Source organism: Coregonus lavaretus (assembly GCF_964263955.1).
Source record: "Coregonus lavaretus genome assembly, chromosome: 24".
NCBI classification, from domain to species: Eukaryota; Metazoa; Chordata; class Actinopteri; order Salmoniformes; family Salmonidae; genus Coregonus; species Coregonus lavaretus.
In genome coordinates, this window is record NC_140011.1 from 32,622,949 (window position 1) to 32,646,804 (window position 23,856).

The window sequence follows — 23,856 nt, forward strand, 5'->3', positions numbered from 1 at the left end:
CATGAATTACAGTAGGCAGCATTGGTGCAGACGCAGTTCCGGGTCAGCAGTTTTTAATAAATCAACCTGTCACCCAACCTCAGTTTCCTGAGAATCATGGGTTCCCTTCCCTCCATCCCTATACTAGAGAGTCTCGGATGCACAGTGAACGATGCAGGGAATGCCATCACACATTAGCAATGCTATGACACGCAGAGAACCAGAGCATCTGTGTGTTGGGATGTTGATGAAAATGTGATTACACGAGACCAAGTGAGAATACAGCACATAATATTCACTTCAGTTTTCTGGCCAGTCCAGCCTCAGTACCTTTTTAGCATGCATCTGCTGTCTTTGTTTGTATTTTTGAGATGCAGAAAGCCTTGTATCGCTGGAGGACAATGCCTCGACCTAGAGGAATAACATAGAACATTTGAAAATGATTGAGGCTGTAATGAGGATGATTATTGTTGTGATAGTGATTAGGATGACAGCCAAAGCATTTAGATTGCCAGATTTCAAGTCAGCTCTAGAGACATTACATCTAATTTTAACAAAAAATTAATACCGTCTACACCATCTGCCATACATGATGCCTTGTGCTTATGTCACTGATTTTGGGTTGGTATTACTGCTAACAGGGCCCCCTATAGTTCCTTTCACATACCAACTCTTTCACCTCACTAAAGGCTATTTCAGCATCGTGAGGTATCATTGAATAAGTCCATAATGAAGATATGTCTCTCAGGAAATTGCTCATTCTCTCTGCCTGATGTGAATGCAGCAGCACAATGACTCAGAATACTGAACCACTCCAGCAGATGGGCAGAGCTGTTCCTATAGCAACTCTCAGAGAAGGTCAGAAGACAATCTTTTTCAAAGCTAAAAAATAAAATAATCATCATTTCTATTGTACACACAAAACCAGGCCATCTGAAAATGTGGGATTTTTCTAACCAATCAACATCAAAACGTGCTGTTGGTAGATTGCAGACCTATTCCTGTACTAAAAATTAAATGTATGTAGATGTTTGAAATATGACTCTGAAGCCAGTCATATTTAAATGACTGCTCACCCAATTTGAGCTGCATATGAATGTGGTGTAGCCTAGATTTGGAACTGGTATGGCTTCAATCAACTGACACAAATATTTAAGACAGTGAGTCATCAAGAAAAAAAAAGTACGACTCGGTGGGGGGGGGCTGTTTAATCCCTCAAACAGAACCCATACAAGCATGACAAGGCACAACGATGACTAAGCAATTGGCTGCTAAATAAGCTAAGATGATTCCACCAAAATACAGACATAAATTGACATGTAGACGTCGTTTAGCTAAAAATGCTGTATTAACCAAACAGAGTAATATCCCAACTCCTCCACCACCCCTCCCTCATATGAAATACTTAATTACAAACCGCCTCTCGTACTGCCATTCTAAGAGAACCAACATACTCTGAGCTTTTCTGACCAAAAGTCTCACATAGAACTCAAACTCTGCAGGAGCTGATCAGGTTAATGGTTTGGAATAGCAATACATTTCCATGAACTAACTCATGAAAACATTCATAACTACAAGCAATCAGATATATGTGTCAAGGAGATGACTTATAGAGCACAAATAAAGAAGCATGAAACATAAAATACTTGAATAAGCAAATACCTGGATATACTACGTCACATTTTAAAAATTGTCAATTCACATAGGGACATCCTTTCATGCTCAAGGTCCATTGTACCTTCCATTCAAAACATAAATATAGGTTGATGAAAATGAAAAACGCATCAAATGCTCAGTGCCAAGGAACTAAAGTGAATTTTAAAAACTACATTTTAGTATGGGAGTGACAATGTTCTTGAAAATACAGTATAGCGTTTAGTAGTACACAGAGCATGACCTAACAGGAAAACACCCCCTAAGGTGTGTGGTGGCATTGGGAGGCAAAGACAAGTGTTCAGAGCGAAAACTTTGTTCAGATGGAGAAAGATTCAGGTAGATGGTGGTTTAAATTTCACGTCCACAGTTCAGTTAGCCATGATGAGATTCCCTTAGTCATTTGTCCTCGTGTGAGAAGGTGTATGGCACTGCAGAAACATTAGTATTTTCCTTACCTCTCCCTCACATGGTTGCCAGCTCCTGAGTTAGTCTCTCCTTCTCCAGCTGCAGCTCAATGACGCTCTGTCTGTTCTGCTCCAAACGGTCCTCCAGCCACTGCAGCAGGGGACCACTCACAGCAGACATCTGACTGCACAGGTTCTTAGTGAACACTGAAACGTACACACACACACGTCAGGAGGAGAAAGCACAGTCAAGACAGCTGCACTGTCTGTGATATTAAAATGTGCATGCTGATACAATCAAATATCAGTTGTCAACAAATACATGACACCAACCTGAGCCATTGTGTATCTTCGTGATCGGATCCAGGTGAGTTAAGCTGCAAAGGAATGAAATACTTTAAAATTACTCCATTAACAATGAGCAATACACAATGAGCTGCCCTGAGTCCTGCATTTGCAGCATGACAATTTTGTATATTATGGTAGACAAAGGGGAAATGTGTTGTTCAGTGTGGCAGAGGCAGTTGCAGGGGGGCTCAACACATTCCAAAAAAGAGGTACCAGGGAGCGCCTCCCTCACTGGCTTCGCCCGGTCATGTGACGGGCCATAGCCCGGTGCAACCCAGGCCAGTTTAATCAAATACCTTCAATGCATCACTAGTTTCCATCTAGACTCCACCCCTTTTTATCATCTTCCTGAGGAGAACTTCCCCAGGCTTTCGAACAAAACTTTAGAAGCCTGGGGTGCGTTCAGTACGACAGAACAGTGTTGAACGTTAAATAATTGAATGGAACTGTACTAAACAATCAGTTGATGAATGACATGATTATGGTGGCCCAGAGGGCAATTGTGTATGGTGTGCTGCAGGAGTTTTGCCATTTGAAAATGGTCACACCCATATTTATCAGGCCACAGCTCACCACAACCACCAAATGTACCTTAAAGGCTGTTGAAGAATGGTGTGCACCGTTTTGGGTTTCCTGGAAACCTGACGATGAATTGCATTGAATTCTACGTCAGTCAGAAATTTGCATTTGAATGAGTACATTTTCCTCTCACAACCTCTACTAGCCAGAATGTTGAATACAATTATATTTTAATGTACTTTACCGGTTGTCCGTGCGGTTGGTCCTTTTGGCGGTAGGAATGTGAGACATATCCACAGTAAAGTATAATGATATCAACTTTTCAAAGCGCTGGTAGTGCGTTCAGATTTCTATCACCTGAAGCATGCGCACAAGAACCATGTAAACATGTGCACGAGCTCGGCAAATATGGATGTGTCTCGTGCATGTATTTCTTTTCTTGTGCACATGCTTCAGGTGATAGAAATCTGAATGCACTACCAGCGCGTTGAAAAGTTGATGTAATTATACTTTCCTGTGGATATATTGTCTCACATTCCTAACGCCAAAATGACCAACTGCACGGACTTGGTTAAGTACATTAAAATATAATTGTATTTAACATTCTGGCTTGTAGAGGTCGTGAGAAGAAACTTTCCTGATTCAAACGCTCATTTCTGCCCTACATAGAATTCAATGTAATTCAACATTGGGTTTCCAGGTAACGTTTTGGTGAAACATATCATTCAGTACAAACAGTCACGCAACGAAGCAAACGTTGAACCAAAATCAACGCACCCCTGGGCTTCCGAGGCTACATACCTATGAATCTTTCTGTAGGTATCCTGCTCTTCCTGGCAGAGGATTCTTGGGAGCTCCACTGCTGATTCAAGGCACACTTTCCCAATGGCCTCGTGCGGAACCACATGAATTGGGATCTCGATTCTCTCGTACCTTTATCAACACAGATCAGGGACGCAATTCAGTATTTGTGCCGATATTATTAAATGGCTTATTTTTTGTGGACAACTGCTTTGAAAAGGACTGAATCAATTGAATCTTCCTCTAATTAGTAGTCATGAGGGAGATAACACCTAATTTTGTTTAACTGAGATCTGGATAGGATATTAATTTTACTGCAAACAGTGGTTACCAAACAGGGGCACACTTACTCAGAGCCTTTCTGGGCTTGCACAGACTGGAAGCAGGTGTAGAGAACTCGACCGGTCTAAGAGAAAATAATCATTTAATTAATTCAATGCCCCTTTGTATATCAAAATAACTTTATATATTTTAAATTGCTATCACTTAAACCCTACTTTTGTGTTCTTATCCTCAATGAAGCAGGAGAATATCAGCCCAACAAAGCCCTGGTCCATCATTTGGTACATGGCCTGTGTCCTTACATCTGTTGTAGAAAATGAATGACTCAGACACCGACTGAAACAGTTTGCCATGACAGTGAAATCTAAAGTTGTGGAATTGATGTGGTAGAGGGGTGCTCTGGTTCTTACCCACATGTGATGGCCACACAGTGATGTGGGGGTGAGAGTGGTACCAACCAACTACACGCATCGGCCGTCCAGTCATTTCAGCCAACCTGTAGCTCTTACTAAGGAAATAGATTAGCAAAATGATACAATGGCTGTGTCCTCAGGAATCCTATGAGACCTCTACCTGTCACAGTGACATTTGTGACATCCATGACACTGACGGTCACATTGATATCCTGCAAGACACCACCAGAAGACAGAGATTTAAGTTCATGAATGAGACATGTTGCACAAAGGATATCTCAGCTTCGGTAGCCGCTGAAGATAGCTGCTCAGGCGAGATTTCCACGCGATCCTTCCTCTTGTCTGAGCGTCGGAGAATAATAACAGAATGAATGTGGACGATGCGGTTGTTATCCACCTGTGTAAACAAACCAGGTGACTGAGAAAGCAGAATACTTAGCAGGGTTGCTAGTTAGAATCAATTAAATGTGTCACTCACTATACGAAGTTGGGGACATATGCCAACTGAGAATATGAATGTAACAACAAGGGATGCATGCATGTAGTCTGACTAATCAGGCAGGAATATACACAATTAATTGTATATACCAAGTGTGAGTTACAGCCTGATTAATCATACTAGAATGCATGTAGCCATCTATCTATCTATCTATCTATCTATCTGTATTGCGATAGTAACAAGCATTTCACTGCACCCACTATAACATCTGCTCAACGGTGTACGCGACCAATAAACTTTGATTGATTGATAAAGTTATTTAGCTAAAAGGCTAACGTTAACTAGCTAGCAAACGTTACCTCTCCGATGCAGAGTCCCATTACTTCCTCCTTCTCGGTACTTAATGCATGACTCATGCAAACCAAAAAGGCATCTGATTCGAGGTGAACTGCGCTCACTGCCATGTTATAGAACTATAACTGCCTCGTTTAAAAAAAAAAAAAACATAAATGATTAGCTAGCTATTTATCAAACTCCACGAGCTAGAGTTAGCTTGATAGTTAGCTACTTCCGTATCAAAACGTGTGTTACATCAATAACAGTCCGTTGTTGCAAGGCGGCGGATTTAGTCCATGGGTAAATCTCAATTATATTCTCTTCGCGGCCTCTCTCCTCGCCTCCTTCCCATTGGAGGAGAATATCAGAGGGGCGGGACCTGTGGATTTCTCAGCCAATGGATTTTGAGAAGGAGGCGAGGAGAGAGGACGCGAGGAGAATGCAATCGAGATTCTCCCCATGTGGTCCTAGCTATATTTTACCACTTAGCCCACAAAATCATACACTTTTTATACAGTCGTACGTTATCCACAAACAGAAAATACATTTATAGACATTACAAAATAATGTAATTATAATTATCTGCAATTTAATCAGCAAAGTCCATAGGGCAGCCAATCCAGTCGGATGACATTTGGTAAACACCCGGGATTCCGGGGACGTTTGTAGAGCTCTTGAAGAACAAACAGGTGTAGAATCATGACAGTTTAATATCGTAGGATAATTGCAATATGTACAGGTGGTTAATAGTTTATGCTGGTTGTCCAAGTAATCAAATATGTATATTTGCATGTCTGTGTTTTCTTGATAGTGGTAAAATGCCACAGAAAGATCCTTGTCAGAAGCAAGCATGCGCAATTCAGAAGTGTTTACAAGGTGAGGTTTTTCCACAACATTATCTATTTAAATGATTTCTAACGTGAATAACTTTTGATATATCTGATTGGGTTTCATGTATTACAAGCCCGCTGTCTTTGTCTTCCAGCAAACAAGTACATAGAGAGCAGGTGCGAGGATGTGATAAGAGCTATGCGTATGTGCTGTGAGCACGCAGGTGAGAACTCCATCTGCTGCTCAGGGTTCGCTAGGGAACAGAAGTCTTCAGAGCCTAAACGCCCAGGTGCATCCTGACCTGATTGTGGACACAGGACAACGGTCTTATTTGTGACCTGATTGTGGACACCGGACAACGGTCTTATTTGTAAACTGTACATAATGACAATGCTTCAAATGTAATAAAGTTGTTTATAATGACAGTAAATGATCCTAGGGGAATGGAGTCCAGTGTTCAAGTACTGTAGCCAGGGGCGCAACTTTTACTGGGGACGGGAGGGACATCACTCGCCCACATTCTGAAATTGCATTTTTGAAAAATTATGTTATTCCCAGTGCTGAGCTAGTAGTGTAACTGACATTTTACGTTAGCTAATGTTTCATCCCCTCTCGAAGGAAGTGAATAAACTAGTAGCTATCACAGCCAGTTCAGCTCTAGCTAGCCTATAGCTATGTCAGGTAGCTGTATCTAACAGCTGTTGTGTGTATGGAAATGTTTTGTAGCCTTTGTTTTGTCCCATTTCAACAGAAGTACATTTGATGATGTACCATTAGCTAGCAGAGCTAGCCAAAGTTAGCTAACTTCAGCGATTATTTTTGCCTCAATCACACTAGACCTGAATCAAACGATGAAACACCGGTCAAACAATTGAAGACTGATATTCTGTTTTTTCAGCGCAATGTCAGTTATTAGTCAGTATAGCAATGTAACGTTATTGATCAGTCAGTTTCCCTAGCTATTCCCTACTTTATACACTGACACGGTATAAACAGCTCTACAGGCTTCACTGTCATGGTGCAGTCAGTACACGACACTATGCTCATCATGTCATAGCAGGATCAGATGGTGACAGGTGTCCCTGCAGGGTCAGACAGCCAGGGAAGACCAGTCTACAGAGCTCAGGGGAATTTTGCAGTGTATTATAGCAATCAGTGAATGGATACAAAGTTCCATCTTGAGTTGATGGGTAGGCTACAGTCTGGGATCTGGGAATAATGGTCATTTCAATTGTTGAACCATTGATTCTATTCATGTATAATATAATAATAATAAATAATATGCCATTTAGCAGACATAATGTATAAATGTTAAATGTAATTCTTTGTCAGGCCTCATCTGAGCAGGATCAGATGGTGACAGGGGTCTCATCAGGGTCAGGCAGCCAGGGAAGACCGGTCTGTGATGGAGCGGAGGTGATACAACACTATTTTCTCTGTACAGCAAACACTGGACAAGCAAGAAGCTTCAAAGATTGAAACTATTTTAAGGCAGTCTGACAAACCTCAAGTTGATTTCCGAACTGTATCAAGGGTTGATAGAGGCTTTTCCCTATGACACAAAACATGTCAAACAAAAATGTGAGGAAGACCTGGGAGACACTATTGATGATGATGAATGGATACAGATATGTTAGAATGCCCAGTCATGTTCATATAGTCTCAGACATAAATTACTGCAGTTTAAGACCATCCATTTAATGTACCATATACCAGTGAAACTGAATATCATGCACACAGAAATGTAATTATTCTGCTGGAGGTGTAAAACACGAAAGGGGACACATTTGCATATGTTATGGTCCTGTGAAGGCTGGCTGAATTCTGGCAAAGAGTATGTTCTATCTCAGCATGTCTACAGATTCTCCCTTCTCCCTGTTATCCTCCCACAATGGATAGAATACATGTGAAGTTATGTATTACTAGATTTGATTAATTACAAAATTAAGGGTATACTGTGCAACTTTCATAAGGTCTGGATGCCTTATATGGAATACTGTACGACAAAAGGAGTCTGTATTGAAAACATGCCCACGTCAGGGGAGATACCTATTTAGGCAATCCCTAGCTGCTGGGCTGCTCAGTCCTGGCCCCGGGGGTCTGCTGTACTGTTGGTTGTCACTCTGGCCTTGGCCTAACACACCTGAAACCAATAATGAATGTTTCACTAAGATCCTAAAGCTGAGTGGGGTGTGTTGGGTTGGGGCGCTGCAGGGCGGTGGACCCCTAGGGACAGGACGGGGCGATCCAGCTATATTGTGTGCAAGTAAAAGGAGCTCTACAATACTAGTAGGCCTATGATATGAATTATATGGAGGGTGTACTGTTTCTGTGTGTTAATGTGTAGGTGTTTTTATACAACTTTTGTTTTCCAAACCTTTCCTTGAGACATAAAAAAAAAGATGGGAAGGAAGTTGTGTTGGGGAGAGAGTTGAGTTATTGACTAGACTGGTGGGGGTCGGGTGTCCAGGCGGCTCGGGCTGGCTAGGAGGTCTGGTTGAAATTTGATGTAGAGTATGTCTTAATTAATAAAGACAATCAAAAGTCTTTGTACTTTATTTGTAAGACTTGTTCATTTGTTAGGCTATTGGTTAAAGGCGCAACACAATATTGATTATTTAATTATCATTGATCTAGTTCAGTCTTATCAATCACTTACACATAATTAATAATGATCTCTTACCTAGCTTGATGACTTGGCATTTTTGCTTACTTTATGTTGTTCTAAATAGTGATGGCTAGAAGGGCCATGGGTCATATTAGATTGTGTAGAAATGCAGGAAATTAGCTTTAGGTGCCACCAAAAATGGGAGGACCCCCAGACCCCCCACCAAGTTATGTCCCTCCAACTTCTAAAACAAAGTTACGCCCCTGACTGTAGCTGTATTATCAGTGAAACTCTGGCAAACAAAATCATTCTAAAAGACTGTTCACTTTTTTATTACTTCTCCCAGAATTTTACATTTTGTTTGTAACAAAATATTGAATTTTAAACAGTGAAAAAAATACCCATTAAGCTTTTGAACTGCACATTTTACACTTTGCTAAGTACTTGGGTAAGGGTTGCATTGAGGAGAATAACAAACATTGGATAAATAATTGTAGCAAACCTGAATTTATATTAGTGCATTTCCTCATCACATGTGTTCCCTACAAAGGGCTATTGATATCTTCCAAATTGTCCATAGTCATTTGTAAGTACACTGGAATCTTTTATGCTGTGCGGCAGCTTTTGATGGTGCAACTATAATCAACACAATCTGTACTTGAAAACAAATATGACTCAGATTTCAGTCTCAAGCAGGGATTTATAAAGCCAGATGTCCAGTCTGGCTTTCTAACTCCTTGGTCTCAAGTAAGTACTTGACACGCATCCTCATCCACTGGTAAATAAGTCACTAGTGTTGGGGATGGTTAATATGCACACACCATGATTGTCCTTGAATTACACTTTGGAATTTCAATTATTTTTAGGTAAGAAAATATAACTTCTGTAATACCATTACTGCAGCCTCCTAGTCCCCTTGTACAGTACTTACTCATACATGTATTTCTGCTTGTAACTGAGACCCTTTGGTTTGAAGGAACATATAAACACACATACAACCTTGATCTTAACAATTTAGAAAATGAAGGATATTACAAAACAAATCCCACATTAGGGAAAACAAGTTAAAAGGGCTTTGCGCCAGTTCCATCTGACTGAATACATTTATATGCATCCAGATAAACCTATTTTGGTGGATTTCAAACCATCTCTCAAATAAGTACTGTCCCATACCAAAATAATGCATAGGAAAATGTCATAATAAATTAACTAGTAAGACAATGCTCCTACCAAATGTGCACAGGTCATGCATAAGCCTCAACTACAAACATAGTATTTTAAATGGCTGTTTTCAAATGGACACATGCCCATAAGCCCAAAAACACACATCAAGGCTATGAGTTACAGTTTGACATATGATATAATTGATATGTAGTCTACTTGCATATCTAGATAGCTGCTTAGGTTTAAGCTTTTTTCAGCCTTGTATTTGACACAATATTAAATAAAGACAGATTCAATTAGTAGACTTAGGAGGCCAAGCCCAGCAGAAATCCCCCAGCAAAACCTCCTGTGAGGACAATATTCTTCTTCACAAATGTCTGCACCTGAAAAAAATATATAAAAAAACACCAATGCATGGTTAAGTTGTGCAGAGTATTGATAAGCATTGTTCATAGTATGGAAGCCCGTTCTTTATGAGCTTATGAGGCCAAGCCCGGAAAAAAAAAACATTATTAAAGTTATGATTGTGCCATTATACACATTTACATTTTAGTCATTTAGCAGACGCTCTTATCCAGAGCGACTTACAGTTAGTGAGGGCATACATTTTTTCATAAAACATGATGGAACAAAAAAAAAAAGAAAACGCATGTTTTTTTGTTTGTATTATATATTTTACCAGATCTAATGTGTTATATTCTCCTACATTAATTTCACATTTCCAAAAACATCAAAGTGTTTCCTTTCAAATGGTATCAAGACTATAGCTCAGCATTCAACACCATAGTACGCTCCAAACTCATCATTAAGCTCGCGGCCCTGGGTCTGAACCCCGCTCTGTGCAACTGGGTCCTGGACTTCCTGACGGGCCGCCCCCAGGTGGTGAAGGTAGGAAACAACATCTCCACTTCGCTGATCCTCAACACTGGGGCCCCACAAGGGTGCGTGCTCAGCCCCCTCCTGTACTCCCTGTTCACCCATGACTGCGTGGCCAAGCACGCCTCCAACTCAATCATCAAATTTGCAGACGACACAACAGTAGTAGGCTTGATTACCAACAATGACAAGACAGCCTACAGGGAGGAGGTGAGGGCCCTGGCAGAGTGGTGCCAGGAAAATAACCTCTCACTCAACGTCAACAAAACAAAGGAGCTGATCGTGGACTTCAGGAAACAGGAGGGAGCACGCCCCTATCCACATCGACGGGACCGAAGTGGAGAAGTTCCTTAGCGTTTAAAGACAATCTGAAATGGTCCACCCACACAGACAGTGTGGTGAAGAAGGCACAACAGCGCCTCGTCAACCTCAGGAGGCTGAATAAATTTGGCTTGGCCCCTAAGACCCTCACAAACTTTTACAGATGCACAATTGGGAGCATTCTGTCGGGCTGTATCGCCGCCTGGTACGGCAACTGCACTGTCCGCAACCGCAGGGCTCTCCAGAGGGTGGTGCGGTCTGCCCAACGCATCACCGGGGGCACACTGTCTGCCCTCCAGGACACCTACAGCACCAGATGTCACAGGAAGGCCAAAAAGATAATCAAGGATATCAACCACCCGAGCCACAGCCTGTTCATCCCGCTACCATTCGATACATAGGAACGGGCTTCCATATCTTTGACATTGTTCTCTTTTATACTCTGGAGTAAAAAGGTGTGGATAGCTTCAACATCATATTTGAAACGATAGAATCACAACACCAAAAAGATCATAAGACATGAATCAGATAGGAAACATCCACCATTTTATAGTAGACCATGATGACCCCTTACCTCATCCACTTTTGTCCTGACTTCCTTACTGGGCTTTTCTGTATTCAACTTCAGCTGCTTCTTGGCCTTGTTTACGTCCCGCTCCACTCTCTTCCAGTCCACTTTGATGTATCCTGTGTGATTGGCAATCTAGAAGGAAATGAATCACACCCGCCAATAATGGCAATGTGTCTGGGGTTGTGCCATAACACACTTCCATGTGTCCTAATGTGAAACATGAGTGTCAAATATGTGTTAAATGTAGGTAAATAAGTTGGCCAGGTGTTGTTTAGAACTATGGATTTTCAAACACAAAACAAAATAAACTGATGCAGAGCATTAGAAGTCACGCCCTACCTGAAGCAAAAAGAAGCCTCCACCCACTGCTGAAGCCGCCAGCTTCCCAACTTTCTGGAACAAATACCCAGCACACCTAAGAGGAAAAACAGCTGTCAAACAGAGACCTGCCAAGTCATATAACTGGTTAAATTGTAGAACACCGCAGCAGATTCACATGGCTTTTCCGTTTATTTACTCATATTACACAATCAGGACTGATTGACTCACCAGCCAGACACTCCACCAATGGCAAGCTGCGTGGCAACATCATACTTCTCTGCTACTGGCCCAGAGTTCTTGCCAAATATTTTGTTCCACCATCTCTGTTTCTTGGCATAGTCTACCACCTCTTCACTCTTATCTAGAAGATACTCTACCACCTCCTCACTCTTATCTAGAAGAACAAATCACAATAAAAAATGTGTCAGACCCACCACCATGTAACTATCTAGTTGTAATTTGATATAGCCAATTATTTCATTGATTTCAAAGTCATATGCTTGATTGTCCATGGCTCACATGACCTTGCAGGACACTGTGAAATGCATGTTGGATGGACTCTTCTTCACCTCCAACAGTGGAAATACTGTGTGTCTTATGCTGCGTCTGATGCCAGAAAGTAGACTACACTGACCTTTACAAATCCAGGCCTCTGGACACTTCAAAATAGAGGCCTAAAATAGACCAGCCCAGAGAGACCAGATGGCCATCAGTTTCACTTTCAGTCAGACAGCCTTGTGATCAGCTCAGTAGTCAAGAGATTTGGTCTCAAGAACAAACAAACTGACCTGGCAGACACCAAATCCTTTTTGATGCATACCATAGATAGTGAAACACTTTTGTTCCGTTTTATGGAATTGGCCCTGTTTGTTTTAAGGTCAGTGCTATCCGGGATCCTTGGGACATCCCTACCCTAAAAGCCAATTTATGCTTGATCCAAAAATGTGGACGGAGGCTCCGTATGGAGGGTGTGACGCAATTGCGGAGCCTTCGGAGACATGCAGAGGCCAAAGGATAATCGATGCTTGGCTGCCATTTTACAAAAATAAAAAATAAATGTATTGCCCGCTCTACAAACGGCGATATCGGTCGCTAATACAGGACTAGTAAAGGCCCAGTGCACTACTTATATTCATATACACACACAGCACCCCTATTTCATGTGGCTATGCGGGTAGGCTGTGCTTGGGTAGGCTAGTCTACATGATGAGATTATTATGGATGACAGCAAGAATATTTTTATTTGTCAAACAGCAGTCAAGCGTCGACCATCATGTCACCAGAATAAGACCCTCGATATTTATTGCAAAGGAGCATCATAATCACCAGGTACTTTCACCACCCTCTGAAGTTCATAAATTATTTCATCTGTAGCCTAATAAACTGCATGGTTTCCCGAGTCGTAGTGGGAGGACCACACACACTCCAAGATTACTTCAATATGATGGCTATTATATCACTATTTGCGCATAAAGGAGTTTCCACCGCAATTTCTCGCAAAAAAAGATCCCACCATGTCGAACAAACAAATTATCTGTCGGCATTTATACAATTGTAACGAAACTTCCTGTTTCCATCACGGCTGTCGTGATTTTTTAAATATGGTATGACTTTACTGGCATAAAAAATGTGGATGGAAACGTGGTTAGTGATAGACCGTAAGGAAAATGGCGTCCCTTGAGAGGGCAAGAACAAGATGTATGTCAGGAGAAGTGCAGTATTATCATAAGGAGACGTATACTTGGAATACAGAGGAGGAATGGAGGGAAAAAGAGAGGCAAGAGGTCTAAGAGGGAGAGGGAGGAAGAGGGTGAGCTTGAATCAGTTAAAAATAGAAGGGAAAAGGGAGATTGTTTGTTAAAGAAGAATGGTAGAAAGTGTAAGCAGAGTGAGCTGAACACCGGATCGAAGACAGGAGGAGAAATGGAAGTGAGTGAGGGCGAAGTATCGGAGGGGGTAGGTGTGGTGAAGTTCTCGGAGCCAGAGGCTTGCACCGAGGGTCAGGATAAAGATGAGTCTGGTAGGAGTGAAATGTTTGGAAAAAGTGGACCCTTGCCTTTTGGCTGATCCATTTGTGGTTTCAGGGTGGGTGAAAAATCAAATCAAATCAAATTTTATTGGCCACATGCGCCGAATACAACAGGTGCAGACATTACAGTGAAATGCTTACTTACAGCCCTTAACCAACAGTGCATTTATTTTTCATAAAAAAGTAAAATTGTGTCTCCCGAGTGGCGCAGTGGTCTAAGGCACTGCATCACAGTGCTAGCTGTGCCACTAGAGATCCTGGTTCGAATCCAGGCTCTGTCGTAGCCGGCCGCGACCGGGAGACCCATGGGGCGGCGCGCAATTGGCCCAGCGTCGTCCAGGGTAGGGGAGGGAATGGCCGGCAGGGATGTAGCTCAGTTGGTAGAGCATGGCGTTTGCAACGCCAGGGTTGTGGGTTCGATTCCCACAGGGGGTATGAAAAATAATAATGTATGCACTAACTGTAAGTCGCTCTGGATAAGAGCGTCTGCTAAATGACTAAAATGTAAATGTAAAATAAAACAACAAAAAAGTGTTCAGAAAAAAAGAGCAGAAGTAAAATAAAATAACAGTAGGGAGGCTATATATACAGGGGGGTACCGGTGCAGAGTCAATGTGCGGGGGCACCGGCTAGTAGAGGTAGTTGAAGTAATATGTACATGTGGGTAGAGTTAAAGTGACTATGCATAAATCATTAACAGAGTAGCAGCAGCGTAAAAAGATGGGGTGGGGGGGCAGTGCAAATAGTCCGGGTAGCCATGATTAGCTGTTCAGGAGTCTTATGGCATGGGGGTAGAAGCTGTTGAGAAGTCTTTTGGAGAGAAGTCTTAGAGATTGCATAATCTGTGGATCTGTTGGAGCGGTATGCAAATTGGAGTGGGTCTAGGGTTTCTGGGATAATGGTGTTGATGTGAGCCATGACCAGCCTTTCAAAGCACTTCATGGCTACAGACGTCAGTGCTACGGGTCGGTAGTCATTTAGGCAGGTTATCTTAGTGTCCTTGGGCACGGGACTATGGTGGTCTGCTTGAAACATGTTGGTATTACAGACTCAGTCAGGGACATGTTGAAAATATCAGTGAAGACACTTGCCAGTTGGTCAGCACATGCTCGGAGTACACGTCCTGGTAATCCGTCTGGCCCTGCCTTGTGAATGTTGACCTGCTTAAAAGTCTTACTCATATCGGCTACGGAGAGCGTGATCACATAGTCATCTGGAACAGCTGGTGCTCTCATGCATGCTTCAGTGTTGCTTGCCTCGAAGCGAGCATAGAAGTGGTTTAGCTCGTCTGGTAGGCTTGTGTCACTGGGAAGCTCGCGGCTGTGCTTCCCTTTGGAGTCTGTAATAGTTTTCAAGCCCTGCCACATCCGACGAGCGTCAGAGCCGGTGTAGTACGATTCAATCTTAGTCCTGTATTGACTCTTTGCCTGTTTGATGGTTCGTCAGAGGGCATAGCGGGATTTCTTATAAGCGTCCGGGTTAGAGTCCCGCTCCTTGAAAGCGGCAGCTCTACCCTTTAGCTCAGTGCGGATGTTTCCTGTAATCCATGGCTTCTGGTTGGGGTATGTACGTACGGTCACTGTGGGGACGACATCATCGATGCACTTATTGATGAAGCCAGTGACTGATGTGGTGTACTTTTCAATGCTATCTGAAGAATCCCGGAACATGTTCCAGTCTGTGCTAGCAAAACAGTCCTGTAGCTTAGCATCTGCGTCATCTGACCACTTTTTTATTAACAGAGTCACTGGTGTTTCCTGCTTTAGTTTTTGCTTATAAGCAGGAATCAGGAGGATAGAGTTATGGTCAGATTTGCCAAATGGAGGGCGAGGGAGAGCTTTGTATGCGTCTCTGTGTGTGGAGTAAAGGTGGTCTAGAGTTTTTTTTCCTCTGCTTGCACATTTAACATGCTGGTAGAAATTAGGTAGAACGGATTTAAGTTTCCCTGCATTAAAGTCCCCGGCCACTAGGAGCGCTGCCTCTGGATGAGCGTTTTCCTGTTGACTTATGGCCTTATACAGCTCATTCAGTGCAATCTTAATGCCAGCATTGGTTTGTGGTGGTAAATAGACAGCTATGAAAAATATAGATGAAAACTCTCTTGGTAAATAGTGTGGTCTACAGCTTATCATAAGATACTCTACCTCAGGCGAGCAAAACCTTGAGACTTCCTTAGTATTTGATTTTGTGCACCAGCTGTTGTTTACAAATATACACAGACCGCCACCCCTTGTCTTACCGGAGTCAGCCATTCTATCCTGCCGATGTAGCGTATAGCCCACTAGCTGTATGTTATCCATGTTGTCGTTCAGCCACGACTCGGTGAAACATAAGATATTACAGTTTTTAATGTCCCGTTGGTAGGATAACCGTAATCTTATGTCATCCAATTTATTTTCCAATGATTGAAGATTGTCTAATAGGATTGATGGGAGCGGCAGTTTACTCGCTCGCCGTCGGATCCTTACAAGGCACCCCGACCTACGTCCACAATATCTCTGTCTCTTCCTCATGCGAATGACGGGGATTTGGGCCTTGTCGGGTGTCTGTAGGATATCCTTCGCGGCCGCCTCGTTGAAGAAAAATTATTCGTCCAATACGAGGTGAGTAATCGCTGTCCTGATATCCAGAAGCTCTTTTTGGTTATAAGAGACGATGGCAGAAACATTATGTACCAAATAAATTACAAATAACGCAGAAAAACACACATATTAGTACAATTGGTTAGAGGGCTGTAAAACGGCAGCCATCTTCTCCGGCGCCCTTGCCCCCAGAGTTGGGTGCTGTGGAATCGGTGAAGATAACCAGAAGTGGTCTGGTGATAAGTGTTTCTGTTGGTCAGAGTGAGCAGGCGCTCCGCGTTAAACGAATGGGGACAAGATGTGAATTGTTTTGCTCTCAAGAAAAGGGTGCCATTGAAAGGAGTGATTACTAGGGTAGCGGTAAATGTGAAAGTTAACCAACTGAAGGGGAAGATTCCCTGTGTTTGTGATGCTCTTCGTTTGGTGCGACGCAGACAGGATGGCGTGTGTGGTGAAACAGAAGAGACATTGTCTGTCCTTTTAAGTTTTGATGTTGAGCTCTTGCCCGACGAAGTGATGTTAGGATATATAAGTTATCCCGTACGAGTTTTTGTGCCGAATACATTACGTTGTTACAGGTGTCAAGCTTATGGCCATGTGGCAGCAGTGTGTAGGAGGGAGGTTAGGTGTGAGAAGTGTACAGAAGGGCATGAGACAAAGGAATGTGTAGCTGGGAAAGTAGTGGTATGTGTTAATTGTAGGGGTCCCATGGGGCTGGGGATCAGAAATGTCCAGTGCGAGAGAGGCAGGTTGAGGTTTCCAGGGTTAGAGTTGTGAAGAAAGTAGAGGAAGATAGGTCAAGGGGGAGGGATCCTGAGAGGAGTGGTGTGAGTAGTAGATCTGTACCAGTACAGAGGGATACGCCAACAAGTAATATATGCTTCAGTAAGATTGGATTTTTAGCGTTTATAGCAATGGTTATCAACTGTACTACAGGGATGGAATGTAAGTCGCAGAAAATGTAGGTTGTGGTGGCAGCTGTAGAGAGGTATTTGGGTGTACGAGACTTGACGTCAGAAGAGTTACAGGGTGTGGTGGTGTCCCGTCCTTTCAGGATGTTGGCCTGAGGTAGGACTATATTTGAATAGTGGAGTAGGGTGGTGGGTTTTTAGTGAGTGTAAAGTTAGATGGTAGGGTATTTGTTGATGTATTTATTTATTTGATTTTTTACAAGGGAGTTATACTCCAGTCTAGTAGGTGGCAGTAATGCACCCTTTATCGATGCCAACCGCCGTTAAACCTCATCGAAGAAGAAAACTAAGTGGTTAGTAATTCTACAAGATTGGACAAAATAAGTAGGCAGGGTCCCATAACATGGCCTTCACTATCCCCTATACGACACACCAGTCAAGTGTCATATCAGCTAAGGAAGGTGTAATGCCAAGTATTATATAACTAAGTTATTGCTGACCCAATGTGTGTGTCGTAGTAAATGTTGTGTAGTTAGGCTAACCAGCTACTGAACTACTAAAATTAGCTAACTACCAACCAACACAACCAGGGGCACTGGAAGCTAGCTAACTACATTTATAGCTGCGAACAACATGGATTTAGTCAGCATTTTTCAAAATAGCAGGCGTTGTGACTTGCAAACAAGGCACGCTGATGCGCATTTCACACTGAGCTCTTGCTATCTAGCTAACTAACTGCGATTGTTAGCTAGCATAACATTTTGCACATGCTAGTTAACTTTCTGAAGGACAGTGTTCAAGTGCATTAACGTAAAGAAAGGCAAACGCACGCAGTTTGCGTGACAGTATTTTTATATTTTCAATCAGATTAAAGACTCAATTTTGTGGATAGTTACCTAGATCAATCTATTTAAATTATTTATTATATTTCAAATATTTGTTGCTAGCTTGTTTCTCACCTTTCTTCTTCTCGGCCATTTTTTCTCAAGTCACTTCGTTTCAACCCGGATTTGATTCCACAGCCCATCCGAAATAACACGTGACGCAGCAGAAAACTGGCCTAGTACACAGAGGAAGAGGCGAAGCGAGAGGCCCAACTCTGTCAAAAATCTGTCTTCTCCAGCAGGTGGCGTTTAATTTCTTTTGCTCTCCAAGCGATGAGTTTTTGTATAGAGGACAATGAATGAGTGTCTAATTTGGTTAACAAAAAATTGAATGGCTTATTTGCTATGTGAGGTTTATTTGATCGAATAGGAGTTTCATAATGCTTAGGTTGTTACGAGTGTACTGATATAAGTAGCACACATCCCGGCAACTTTGAGAAAAAACACTTTATATCGGAGTTGTCTCGAGATGACTATGCATATTCATGATATGAGGCTGTAGTATAGTATCTCTCCATTGAATACAGGCGGTGGACGTCAACAGCCCTCATCGAATATTCAAAAAAGTATTGAAATAATTAGATGTATCCACCAATCCAAAGAAAGGATAGGCAGAGCGAGACAGTACCATTTCGATCCCTAGTGCCTCATATGTCCTACTACCCTTATTGTGTTCATGGACTCCAAGTACTGGACAGGTGAAAACTACTCTTTGAGTTAGAATAGGCCTATTTCACAGGTATGTTTGAAAACTTTTTTGTTTTCGTTATGAATTTATCCATGGTGTGAAAGGATGGAAAAGTTATAAGGGGAAGTAGAGCAGAGGACATTGTTTAGGTTAAGGTTGCAGCTAAGTAGATTCCTCTTCTCATCTCTGTCCCTTCATCACACTGGCATGGCAGACACCATGCAGAGCTCCCTTGCAAAAGAGACATTGGTCTCAATGGGGCTCCCTTCTAAAATAAAAGTATAATAAAATCTGCACTGATCTGAAATAACTGGACAAGCCCAGTGCCTTTTAGGCAGGGTTTCCCAAACTCAGTCCTCCGGTGGTGTACGTTTTGGTTTTTGCCCTAGCACTACACAGCTGATTCAAATAATCAACTAATCATCATACTATGAATCAGCTGTGTAGTGTTAGGGCAAAAACCAAAACGTGCACCACTTGGGGTCCCGAGGACCGAGTTTGCGTTGGTGGGAAAAGTACCCAATTGTCAGACTTGAGTAAAAGTAAAGATACCTTAATAGAAAATGGCTCAAGTAAAAGTCACCCAGTAAAATACTACTTGAGTAAAAGTCTAAAAGTGTTTGTTTTTAAATATACCTAAGTGTCAAAAGTAAATGTAATTGCTAATATACTTAAGTATCAAAAGTATAAATAATTTAGAATTACTTCTATTAAGCAAACAAAACGGCACAATTTTCTTGTTTTTAACATTTATTTATCAGTAGCCAGGGGCACCCTGCAACACTCAGACATCATTACAAATGAAGCATTTGTGTTTAGTGAGTCCGCCAGATGGTAGGGATGACCAGGAATGTTCTCTTGATAAGTGTGGGAATTAGACAATTTTCAAATTCAAAATGTTCGCATTCAAAATGTAACGAGTACTTTTGGGTGTCAGGGAAAATAATGGAGTAAAAAGTACATAATTTTCTTTAGGAATGTAGTGAAGTAAAAGGAAAAGTTGTCAAAAATATAAATAGTATAGATCAGTGGAGGCTGCTGAGGGGAGGATGGCTCATTAAAATGGCTGGAATTGAGTAAATGGAATGGCATCAAACACATGGAAACCATGTGTTTGATGTATTTGATACCATTCCACTGATTCTGCTCCAGTCATTACCATGAGCCCGTCCTTCCCAATTAAGGTGCCACCAACCTCCTGTGGTATAGATACCCAAAAAAACGACTTAAGTAGTACTTGAAAGTATTTTTACTTAAATATTTACACCACTGTGAGTTTGGGAAACGCTGCATTTAGGCGTCAAATCAATCAGTGCAGATGAGAGCAAAGATACAAAGAGAGGAAGCTTCTATAGATTATTGAGATGCACTTATGATAAATCCAACCATCCTCATTCCATCCAAAAAAACCCAGAGCCATATATTATACATATTTAGACATTGTGTAGGCCTACCACTTGTACAATACTGAACAGCCAACTGAAAAATACAGCTACAGGCTACATTGAGACAGCTTTATTAACTTTTATACCAGACACCTTTTATTGTTAATATAATCCCTGATTATCATGTATGGCATGATGATGAATAAGTAGAACAAAAGTCACATTTTTTATTCCAAGAAATAATGAACCAACCCTATACTTAGTCGAAGGTGTATTTTATTAAACAAGAATACAGTTGGTATAACGGTCCATATACCTATTGAGGTGTTCTGTTTGGGCACATGCAGCTTATAACGTCATTACTGACCCAGTAATCAGATGTAGCTCTACTTTGATCACACAGACCTTACACTGAGTACTGGGTGAGCATTGGACATCTTGGTGTGAGTGACCCATGTTGAGAGTCCAGATCTATCTGGAAGATCCATCTTGAAGTTGACCACAATGGAAACAAGTCTTTTGACTTTTTGGTGTATATTATCCTTGACATTTTTGGTATATCTATCTGTTGCCTGGTGTAACATTTGTATGTGTTTTAAATTGTCAAATAAAATAAAATAACGAGTGCAGGGCTGCAGCTAATTGTCCATTTAAATATGTCCAATCTTTGGACTGTGAAAATCAAACCATTCCCTTGAATAAAAATAGATACCAATACACATATTTCACCCATGTTGACCTGCCAATTTCAAGGCAAGTGTTTGCCTTATTGATTACAAACAGCCACTTCTTGACACCCATAAAGACACAAGAATAGATCATTTATTAAACCTGCATCCAGTTTTACATCTCAGTCAACTCAGCAGGGTTGGTCTTAAGCTCCATGTCACATGTTGTGTTTTACATGCTGTTTAAAAAAAACATTATGTAAAAGTGAAAGTGTCTATAACTCTGTGTAAAAGTGAAAGTGTCTATATCTCTATGTAAAAGTGAAAGTGTCTATATCTCTGTGTTTGTATGACGAAGAGGGAAATGTCCTATTCGTTATAAGCATTCATGAGTGATGTTTATGTTTATTGGCTGGTTAATGTAAACATTAAATTGACAAAATGTGACAGTTGACAGCACAACCACTACTTCCATACTGAATGTAGGTTGTCACAATCTTATCTTTCACCTTTCTACAAATCATCTACATTTTATTCTAACTATATGGAATCAAAAACTTACGCTCCATATGGTTTCATATACCAATACCATACCAATATCATGGCCAATACTCATAAACATAAGATCCAAAGAGAATAAGCCATAGCTCATTGTTTGTTTTCAAGGTTTTGTTGTAAAGTGTGATAGTCTGTTGGGCTATACAAGAAGCTGAATATATATACCTCTGCCTATATACAGTGGGGAGAACAAGTATTTGATACACTGCCGATTTTGAAGGTTTTCCTACTTACAAAGCATGTAGAGGTCTGTAATTTCTATCATAGGTACACTTCAACTGTGAGAGACGGAATCTAAAACAAAAATCCAGAAAATCACATTGTATGATTTTTAAGTAATTCATTTGCATTTTATTGCATGACATAAGTATTTGATCACCTACCAACCAGTAAGAATTCCGGCTCTCACAGACCTGTTAGTTTTTCTTTAAGAAGCCCTCCTGTTCTCCACTCATTACCTGTATTAACTGCACCTGTTTGAACTCGTTACCTGTATAAAAGACACCTGTCCACACACTCAATCAAACAGACTCCAACCTCTCCACAATGGCCAAGACCAGAGAGCTGTGTAAGGACATCAGGGATAAAATTGTAGACCTGCACAAGGCTGGGATGGGCTACAGGACAATAGGCAAGCAGCTTGGTGAGAAGGCAACAACTGTTGGCGCAATTATTAGAAAATGGAAGAAGTTCAAAATGACGGTCAATCACCCTCGGTCTGGGGCTCCATGCAAGATCTCACCTCGTGGGGCATCAATGATCATGAGGAAGGTGAGGGATCAGCCCAGAACTACATGGCAGGACCTGGTCAATGACCTGAAGAGAGCTGGGACCACAGTCTCAAAGAAAACCATTAGTAACACACTACGCCGTCATGGATTAAAATCCTGCAGTGCACGCAAGGTCCCCCTTCTCAAGCCAGCGCATGTCCAGGCCCGTCTGAAGTTTGCCAATGACCATCTGGATGATCAGGAGGAGGAATGGGAGAAGGTCATGTGGTCTGATGAGACAAAAATAGAGCTTTTTGGTCTAAACTCCACTCGCTGTGTTTGGAGGAAGAAGAAGGATGAGTACAACCCCAAGAACACCATCCCAACCGTGAAGCATGGAGGTGGAAACATCATTCTTTGGGGATGCTTTTCTGCAAAGGGGACAGGACGACTGCACCGTATTGAGGGGAGGATGGATGGGGCCATGTATCGCGAGATCTTAGCCAACATCCTCCTTCCCTCAGTAAGAGCATTGAAGATGGGTCGTGGCTGGGTCTTCCAGCATGACAACGACCCGAAAACACAAAGCCAGGGCAACTAAGGAGTGGCTCCGTAAGAAGCATCTCAAGGTCCTGGAGTGGCCTAGCCAGTCTCCAGACCTGAACCCAATAGAAAATCTTTGGAGTGAGCTGAAAGTCCGTATTGCCCAGCGACAGCCCTGAAACCTGAAGGATCTGGAGAAGGTCTGTATGGAGGAGTGGGCCAAAATCCCTGCTGCAGTGTGTGCAAACCTGGTCAAGACCTACAGGAAACGTATGATCTCTGTAATTGCAAACAAAGGTTTCTGTACCAAATATTAAGTTCTGCTTTTCTGATGTATCAAACACTTATGTCATGCAATAAAATGCAAATTAATTACTTAAAAATCATACAATGTGATTTTCTGGATTTTTGTTTTAGATTCCATCTCTCACAGTTGAAGTGTACCTATGATAAAAATTACAGACCTCTACATGCTTTGTAAGTAGGAAAACCTGCAAAATCGGCAGTGTATCAAATACTTGTTCTCCCCACTGTACCTCTGCCTTGAATTAATTATAAAGCTTGTCACAAGTCAATGGATCACTTTATAAATATTCTCACACCATTAAAACATTCAAAATGAAGCTTTTTTTTCTTCATAGACCTACCTGCTGGTTTGTGTGGACCTGTCTCCACTGAACCCCTCGTTTGGTGCCTCTCAGCAGCACTGCCTATTGCTCCACATCCTTCCTGCTTCACTAGACCCTGAATTCTAAGAATCAGAAGAAAAAGGTTACTTCCTTGGTTGCAGAAGAGAGTAGTTTAAACATTGAGTTGCCTTATGTTTGTGTTGTCAGGGAGGACAGGTTCCTCTGGGTCGCCTTAAAAAGTGTGTGTGACAGAGGAGGGGACAGCTGTCACATTCGATCAAATTTCCCCTGGGTCTCTCCCGGCACCTGGATGGGAATTATGAATTAGTCACCTTTTAGGGACTGTCCCCACAGCCAATTCTTGCAGCTCTTTGACACACTCTTACTCTCAATATTTACA

General features: G+C 41.8%; 3 protein-coding genes across 3 annotated transcripts; 1 reads left to right on the top strand and 2 right to left on the bottom strand.

Annotated features, from left to right (window-relative positions):
- Positions 1-1,168: 1,168 nt before the first annotated feature.
- LOC311099685 (lys-63-specific deubiquitinase BRCC36) lies at positions 1,169-5,416 on the bottom strand. The gene is made up of 8 exons (XM_084140403.1): positions 5,201-5,416; positions 4,678-4,799; positions 4,400-4,485; positions 4,205-4,293; positions 4,058-4,113; positions 3,708-3,839; positions 2,373-2,416; positions 1,169-2,246 (listed from the first exon to the last, which is right to left on the bottom strand). Exons 1-8 carry the CDS (start codon positions 5,303-5,305, stop codon positions 2,098-2,100), a joined length of 783 nt encoding a protein of 260 aa, XP_083996529.1. The 5' UTR covers positions 5,306-5,416; the 3' UTR covers positions 1,169-2,097.
- A 373-nt stretch (positions 5,417-5,789) lies between these two features.
- On the top strand, positions 5,790-6,441 carry cmc4 (C-x(9)-C motif containing 4 homolog). The gene is made up of 3 exons (XM_084140463.1): positions 5,790-5,866; positions 5,989-6,053; positions 6,163-6,441. Exons 2-3 carry the CDS (start codon positions 5,996-5,998, stop codon positions 6,306-6,308), a joined length of 204 nt encoding a protein of 67 aa, XP_083996589.1. The 5' UTR covers positions 5,790-5,866; positions 5,989-5,995; the 3' UTR covers positions 6,309-6,441.
- A 2,491-nt stretch (positions 6,442-8,932) lies between these two features.
- LOC311100058 (FUN14 domain-containing protein 2-like) lies at positions 8,933-18,408 on the bottom strand. Its single transcript, XM_084140800.1, has 5 exons — positions 18,351-18,408; positions 12,098-12,263; positions 11,888-11,963; positions 11,552-11,680; positions 8,933-10,163 (listed from the first exon to the last, which is right to left on the bottom strand). Exons 1-5 carry the CDS (start codon positions 18,367-18,369, stop codon positions 10,086-10,088), a joined length of 468 nt encoding a protein of 155 aa, XP_083996926.1. The 5' UTR covers positions 18,370-18,408; the 3' UTR covers positions 8,933-10,085.
- Positions 18,409-23,856: the final 5,448 nt, after the last annotated feature.

Bases quoted from the DNA above. Each gene is read 5' to 3' on its own strand.
- LOC311099685 (XM_084140403.1), bottom strand. From the start codon at position 5,305: ATGGCAGTGAGCGCAGTTCACCTCGAATCAGATGCCTTTTTGGTTTGC. The intron at 4,294-4,399 runs GTAAGAACCAGA...TTTCTACAACAG, and splicing joins TGTGTGGCCATCACATGTGG to ATGTAAGGACACAGGCCATG. The intron at 3,840-4,057 runs GTAAGTGTGCCC...GTGTTGATAAAG, and splicing joins CAAGCCCAGAAAGGCTCTGA to GTACGAGAGAATCGAGATCC.
- cmc4 (XM_084140463.1), top strand. From the start codon at position 5,996: ATGCCACAGAAAGATCCTTGTCAGAAGCAAGCATGCGCAATTCAGAAG. The intron at 6,054-6,162 runs GTGAGGTTTTTC...TTTGTCTTCCAG, and splicing joins AATTCAGAAGTGTTTACAAG to CAAACAAGTACATAGAGAGC.
- LOC311100058 (XM_084140800.1), bottom strand. The intron at 11,964-12,097 runs GTGAGTCAATCA...TTTTCCTCTTAG, and splicing joins ATTGGTGGAGTGTCTGGCTG to GTGTGCTGGGTATTTGTTCC. The intron at 11,681-11,887 runs GTAGGGCGTGAC...ATTTCCTTCTAG, and splicing joins GAGGCTTCTTTTTGCTTCAG to ATTGCCAATCACACAGGATA.